The 7,469-nt window shown below is 41.4% G+C and overlaps 1 protein-coding gene across 2 annotated transcripts in view; it reads right to left on the bottom strand.

Moving 5' to 3' along the window:
• Positions 1-7,469, bottom strand: part of ANKLE2 (ankyrin repeat and LEM domain containing 2) — a 40,043-nt gene that overhangs the window by 10,380 nt on the left and 22,194 nt on the right. For both annotated transcript variants that reach the window (XM_069090570.1, XM_069090632.1), the window contains exons 7-9: positions 7,186-7,252; positions 4,795-4,973; positions 4,061-4,167 (exon numbers count right to left, since the gene is read on the bottom strand). In XM_069090570.1, coding sequence (XP_068946671.1) covers positions 4,061-4,167; positions 4,795-4,973; positions 7,186-7,252 — 353 coding nt within the window. The remainder of the gene's footprint in view (positions 1-4,060; positions 4,168-4,794; positions 4,974-7,185; positions 7,253-7,469) is intronic.

Here is a 7,469-nt window from a genome sequence, read left to right as displayed (position 1 = left end):
TGTGTGTGTGTGTGTGTGTGTGTGTGAGAGAGAGAGAGAGAGACAGACAGACAAGGGGGAGAGGGCTGCTAGGTTAGGAATGCCCTTTTGCAGAAGGTAGGATTTGAGCTGATTCTCAAAGGACACTAGAAAAGCTATGACTTAAGAGGTCAAGAGGGAAAGCGTTGTAGACATGGAAGCTAGCCGATGAAAATGCACAGAATCAGGAAGAGTATTATGTGTAAGGAATAGAGAGTAAGCCAGGAGAGTGAAATCATAGACTGCACAGAGGGCAGTAAAATATAAGAAGTCTAGAAAGGCAGGAAAGAAGCAAGTTGAGAAGAGCTGTAAAAGCCAATGAGGACTTTACATCTGATCCTGGAAGTTCCTGAGCAGGTCAGACATACTCTTTACTAAGATGGCTGAGCAGAGGATTGATTAGAGAGGGGAGAAACCAAGACAATGAGACCAAATGGCAACTCTCCAGGCCTGAGGTGACGAGGGTCTCTGTGAGGAGAGTGACAGTGTCTGAGGAGAGAACTTGACATGCAGAAAAGATGTTGTGGAGATAAAAATAACACTGGAGATGTTACATGTGGAGTGAGTACAAGGATGACATGGAGGTTCTAAGTCTAGGAGCAGTAAGAGGAAGGCTGGAAAGAGCAGAGGGCTCAGGGGACAAGGTAACAAGTTCTGATTTGTGTGCACTGAGTTTGAGATGTCTATGGACCATCTAACTCAAAGATGTGCAAAAATCAGCTGGTGATGTAGGGCTAGAGTTCAGAAGAGAGACTAGGCCTAGATCTACAGATCTGAGACAATAATTAAACTCCATGGAAGCTGATCACCAATCGTAGTAGTATGAAGGAAAAAAAAGCAAGGACAGAACCCTGGGAGTAGGACACGACCTGGTGAAAGACTTAGCAAAAGTGATTGAGAAATAGAACCGGGAGGAAGTATTATCACAAAAACCTAGAGAGCATCCAGCAGAAGATGGTAATTGCTAAGACTGCAGAGAGGTCAAGAAGTATAAAGACTGAAAAAAGGTCAGTAATTTAGCCATTAAGTGATCACTGTTACAATAAAAAAGAGAAAATTTTAAATAGCAGCTAAATGAAAGCTCCACAGGTACTCAAGAGTGGTGAATAATGGAACTGGTGAAGGTGGATTCACTGAGTACCCAAAAATGGCAGGGGAAAAAAAAGAGAAATACATGGGACACCTGGTCATTTTAACCGACAATGCTCATGATGACAATAAACAGAGATCACTATGAATGTAATTATGCTTTAGTGCCAACATTCATTGCCAAGTATAAAGTACGGAAAAATTTTTATAAGGTGACTTCATTACAAAAGGAGAGGACAACAAAAACCACGTGAGAAAAGGTGGTTCTGGATCAAGACAGAAATGTTTTCTTCAAGAAGAGAGTGAGAAATGAGCACTGAACTACATAACCAAAATGTAACTGATCATACTTTCACAGAAATGACCTCATTCATAGTCAATTTTCTATAAGCAGTGAAGTTGCTGACTAATTACATAAGGCAACTGTCAATATATCAATGAGAAGACATAGAATGAGATGAAAAAAGTCAAAATGAAGGTCTTCAGTCAATTCCAAAAAAGAGGAAATAGATAAAAGTAATTTCATAGAGAAGCTTAATCATTAGAAAATAGTCATTAAGAGGGACGGCTAGGTAGTGCAGTGAGTAAAGTGCCAGCCCCGGAGTCAGGGGGACCCGAGTTTGGTTCTGGCCTCAGACACTCCACACCCACACAAAAAAACTAGCCGTGTAACCTTGGACAAGTTACTTAACCCCAACTGCCCTCCAAAAGGCAAAAAAGAAAAGAGTACAAACCCACTTGCAAAAACATTAAGGAGAAGGAATGAAGCCTGAGCATTATTACATAGCAAAGGCCAGTTGAGAAAATAATCTTCCAGAAAGGCTGGCATGTGAATGGCCATATGATTTGAAAACACTGATGATACTTAAAAGATGCAGCATGGAGCAGAAGAATTTGTCACTATTTTTATGGTGATCTATTTTCTTTTGGTTCAGATCTGAGATTGGTCGTGTCAACTTCCCATGAGCAAACAGCTTCTACAAATGTACACTGGCAACTTCTGCTATTTATAGCCTTGGAAATGGAAAGACCTCCAAACTATGACTAATATTCCCATCAATCAAGATTTCAAAAGAGCAGTGGTGAAACACACCTTCCCCTTCTCGTCAGAGGTGAGAGACGACAGGTAAATAATCAAACAAGCATTCTCAGACATGGGTAATGTGCCGATTTTTTTGTGTTTGATTATACTCTTTTAAAAAAAAGTCTTCTACTTAGGGCTAAGATGAAAGGCCAATGGACAGTATTAGGTACGTAGAGCATCATTTTTTTAAATGCCCAGAACAAAAAAGTACAGAAGGGAATACAAGTAGAGAATTATTTTGATGCATGAAGAAAGCAATTACTAACTGCTTACTACATGCAAAACACTGGGCTAAGCACTGAGGATATAAACAGAAAAGTCAGTCGTCAAGCCCCTGCTCTTAAGGAGCTCAAATTCTAATGGGGGTGACATATGGATGGAGCTTTCAGCTGCAAGTCAGGGGGAAAGGTCTCATAGTCCATGGGGCATAGTAACAAAGCAGATGACTTTAATGTCATTTCCACTGATAAAATGGTTTCAATTTCTGATGTTGAACTATGTGACAGTTCCAAAGACTTTGGGGACAAGAACTTTCTTTTCTGGACCACAGGTAGCTATGTCTGTGGTCCCTACAGGAGGATGGCTGAAGACCCTGGCCTCACAATTTGATCTTCCCAGGACTCTTGGGCTAGGGACTCTGGGGTGTCCCTATGAGGTACCTCCTACCTCCCCCTCAAGGGTCTGGCTGCTTCAACAACGCTGTGTGTGGCAGGTGTTTGGCAGGTGGTGGGAAGGGCTGGCGCCCCCCCTTCACAGGAGACACGTCTCTAGATGATGGCTATGAAGACTGAGTTGAAAGCAGGCCTGGTTGGGAGTGGGGGTGGAGGGAGTACTGCCAATTCCCAAAGCTCCTGTGTCTACCTACCTGTTGGTAGCAGTAAGTCAATTAGATGGTTTTTGCTATCTTTTAAAATTTAATAAATATTTCTTTTTAGAACCTATACATAACATGTTGAATGCTCAACAATTATCTTTCTTGGTTTTCTCTGTATTGAAATATCCATGCTTATTAATGCCTGTTAAATTCAAATTAAAAGAAGAAATGTCAAAAAAAATCCTTTTTAAAATCATCTGTAGTACTAAAAGGTGACTTCAGTACATCATGAAACATGGCCCAGTGTGTGTCTGAACAAAAAAAAGAGGTGGGCTGGTCATGTAGCAAAAAGGAACAATAACAGAGGAGATACCCCAAGTAATATAGGGGTACTCCCCAGATAAGAAAAGAACCAGAGGCAGACCTCTAGCACATTAAGTGGATCCTCTATGGTAGAATTAGGAAGTCATGAGTGATGCTCTGCACTGGCACAGAACACACATCCTACTCAAATTATGGTCTATGCACCAAAATAAATCAACTTACTCTAGAGAATTGCAAGATATTTACATTATAATTTAATATGGGCCCAATGAAACTTAAAAACCATAATTTAATATTTAAAAAGAAAGTAAAATTTTTTTTTAACAAAACTGAACACACATTCACTTGTAATATATTCTTAAGGCTTCTTAACTTCCATCAAGGGCAGCTGGGTGATACAGTGTATGCAACACAAGGCCTGGTTGTCAGGAAGACCCATCAAATCTGGCCTCAGACACTAACTTCGTGACCCTGGGCAAGTCACGTAACTCAGTCTCAGCATCTGTAAAATGAGCTGGAGAAGGAAATGGCAAAGCACTCCAGTATCTTAGCCAAGAAAAACCTAAATAGGGGCACAAAGAGTGGATATGGCCAAACAACAACAAAAACTTCCATCATTATTATGCAACTACAAAATATAACCTGACTATAATAGTTTTTGCTAAAATAAAAGTGTTACAACTCACTAATCAACATTATTCCTCTCAATTTTCATACAGCCCCCTGTATACCTTCCTACTCTTTCAACGCCTCTCTCTGGATCAGATTTCCTGACATTATGAAAGAAGTTGGCTCTCTCTCGAGGTGGAGTCTTCCAAAGTCTTCGAAAATCTTCCGCCTAAGAAGAGAAAAATTCAAGTATTGTGCTAAACATTATTGTTTTACTAAGCCAAGAAAACCGAAGAGTACAACTGTTTTCTACAGAAAAGGTTACAGGTTCAATAGGCATGGGAAAATCTATCAATTTCATTATGGTTAAAAAAAACCCCAAACATGGATATGATGAATCCCGATGGCCAGAGAGAAGATACAACCCCATGAAGGCAGCTGTTGTTCTGAGGAACAGCTACAAATCATGACCTTGATCTAACTGAGGAGGGGCTCTTTCTGAATTTTTAACCTCACTCTGGTCTTGAATTAGTTAACATTATTGTCCTAGCCAAGTCACTCAAGTACAGCTTCCTAAGAATCCAATTGCCCTAGGGAAAGAAATACACAGCAACCAAGTGACTTATTCCTAGAGGAACAAGTACAATATTTCCAGTGGCCCAATATAATTTTCCTATTAGCTGCTTAAATACAGAGATAAGGCCATTACTTTTACTCACAATCTGGAAAATTTTAGAGCTTTCCATCAGAACAGCATCTCCCCAACTGTATACAAAACTAGTAACTCAGTTATCAAAATACATGCTTGGTCTATAGGAGCAAAGCTCTAATTTAAGATGCTTCCATGATCACCCACCTTGGATGGGCTTAACGGCCCTGCAAAAGCTCTCACACTCAAAACAGGATCTTTTGGGCTGCTCCCAAATCGGGGTGTTGATATGTGAGGACGCCCATCTGCCTGATCTGAAGTCCATATGTCACCAATCACCGGAGAGGAATTGTCTTCTGCCCTCAAGAGTGGCACATAATAATGACCTGAAGAAAAAATAGTACATTTTCACTTAAAACTCAGGATACAATGTTATACTACTTTTTTGATTAGTTTAAAACTCTTTCACATGAGTATAAAGATAAGCAATGAATATAATCAAACAAACGTTTTTCCACAATAAAAACTACTCGATTCAAAACATCTCTATGATCTCATGATTAATAAAAAATCAATTACAAAGAGAATTAAAACCACAGACACTGTTCCCTTTTATTTGGAGGGTTTTTGATATTTTTAAAAATACTTATATTTTCCCTCTCCTCAATTAGTATAAATCAGCATGAGTCCCCAGGTCCAGGCTCCTCATTCCCTTCCCCCAATATCTCATCCTGCTAGACTCAGATAAGAACCCTACAAAAACTCACCAGACTTAACTGGTATAGGAAAGAGGGTGTCCCATTTGCCCTGAGGCCCCAGCAGGGGACCCAACTCTGCCTGAAAACCTAGTGAACCTACTTCCATTTCCCTGGTTGCCCTTCATTTTGTATCTCCCCTCAATAAGCTGGTTTGCTTTGCTGTATTGTGTTGAGATATACACCCCCCCCTTTTTTTGGAGGGCAGTTGGGGTTAAGTAACTTGCCCAAGGTCACACGGATAATTGAGATATACATTTCCCTATATTGAACTCCCGTTATTCCAAACCACCTCCCAAGTCTGAGTTAGGAGTTGGGCCCACTTAGACTCCAGGGTGGGAGTTCAACTGTGAAAAAGGCTGCCCAGGTATCCTCTAAGGAACAGACAGGCACAGGCAGACACTAAAGAAAAAACCAGAGTTACTACTAAAGCATTAGGAATATAAAACAATCTTAATTAAGGGCTGTGTAGCCGATCCTCCCCCCCGCTTTGGGCTGGGTGTCCTCTTACTGATTCTCCCCTGAAGCTGTCCTCTGCTGATTTCTCAGGTCACGAAGATGAGCCTTACTTCTAGAAGGGCATGCCAGTGTAGTGCCAGCCCCAGGATAAGTGCCATCAAGCTGGAAGGGTTTCAAGTATGAACCCAGCAACAGGTCAGTATATGATAATTTCTCTAAGACCCAGACCAGAGACACTTATCACAATCCCACTAGGTGTGGCTTTTGGTTTGATTTTTTTTTTTGCTTTTTTTTAGGGGGGAAGGTAGGGCAGTTGGGGTTAAGTGACTTGCCTGAGGTCACACAGCTAGTTTTTGTGTTAAGTGTCTGAGGCCGGACTTGAACCCAGGTCCTCCTGACTCCAGGGCTGGTGCTGTATTCACTGAGCCACCTCCCACTAGGTGTTTATATTCTGACGATAACTAAATCATAAAACCACTCAAAGAGATGTGGAAGAGGAGCAATTTGCATCAGCAAACAAGGTGCTCACATCAGCAAAATTCCAGGAAAGTAGTAACTCGTATCTAGGGAGCTTGGTAGCTAAAGTGCTAGATGTGGAATTAGAAGGATCCAAGTTCAAATCCTGCTTCAAGCATTTACCAGCTGTATGACTAAGCAAGTCAGTTGGTCAGTAAACATTTATTCAGTACCTACTATGTGTCAGGAGCTGGACTAAACACTTTACAAGTATTTTCTCCTTCGATCCTCACAACTGCCCTGGGAGGGGAGGATGCTATTATTATTACTATTTTACAGTTGAAGAAATAGAGGCAGAGGTCACCGATGACCATCGAATCCAGTGGCCCCTTTTCTAGTCCTCATTCACTTTCACTGCTATGCTGCATAGTTAACACCCTCTTCCTTATACATATTTTTCCCTGTGGCTTCCCTTAGAACATGCCAACGGTTTCTCACCTTCTTCCTTCATGATGCCCCAAATCCCAACAATCTTCCCTTCCAGGGCAAGAGACCTCTAAAGCAGTCTTTGGCCGCCTTCTTCCTCTGTGCTTTCCCCCTGGGTGATCCCACTCTACTCCCCAACACTACTTCCTGTGCAGAGATGACTCCCGGTCCTACCTCTCCACAGTCTGTCTGGAATCATATGGTCTTATCAGAATAGTAGACTAGGCAGCAATGATGAGCTGGTGACTTTGGGGAGTCACATAACTTCTTGAGGAGTCAGTTTCACCACCTGCAAACTGAAGTTACACTAGATCGTCTCCAAAGCTCCTTCTAGCTCTAAAGTGCTGACTCCTGTCTGTGGCATTCACCTGCTTGAAAGCAAGGGTCTCCATACAAGTTCCCTCAAATGCTCTGATTTCAACTCCATGTTTCAAGTACCTACCTTTTAAATATTCTCTGATTCGCTCCTTCAATTCTGCAGATTTATTTTTACTTCTTTCACAAATTACCTGTTGAAAGATAAAGAAAAAAAACAATATCTTAAATTCTGTAGACTTTTTTTTTTGGACCATAAAATTGCTATGGAAAGAAAGAAGGTGTGGGGCGGCTAGGTGGCGCAGTGAATAGAGCACTGGCACTGGAGTCAGGAGGACCTGAGTTCAAATCCAGCCTTAGACACCACACACACACACACACACACACACACACACACACACACACACACAC

This window comes from Petaurus breviceps, unplaced genomic scaffold (genome assembly GCF_028583685.1).
Source record: "Petaurus breviceps papuanus isolate PSGF00001 unplaced genomic scaffold, PetGlider_PUasm1.0 103, whole genome shotgun sequence".
Lineage (NCBI taxonomy): Eukaryota > Metazoa > Chordata > Mammalia > Diprotodontia > Petauridae > Petaurus > Petaurus breviceps.
Note: the sequence above shows the minus strand (reverse complement) of the source record. Positions and strands in the feature narration are given on the sequence as shown.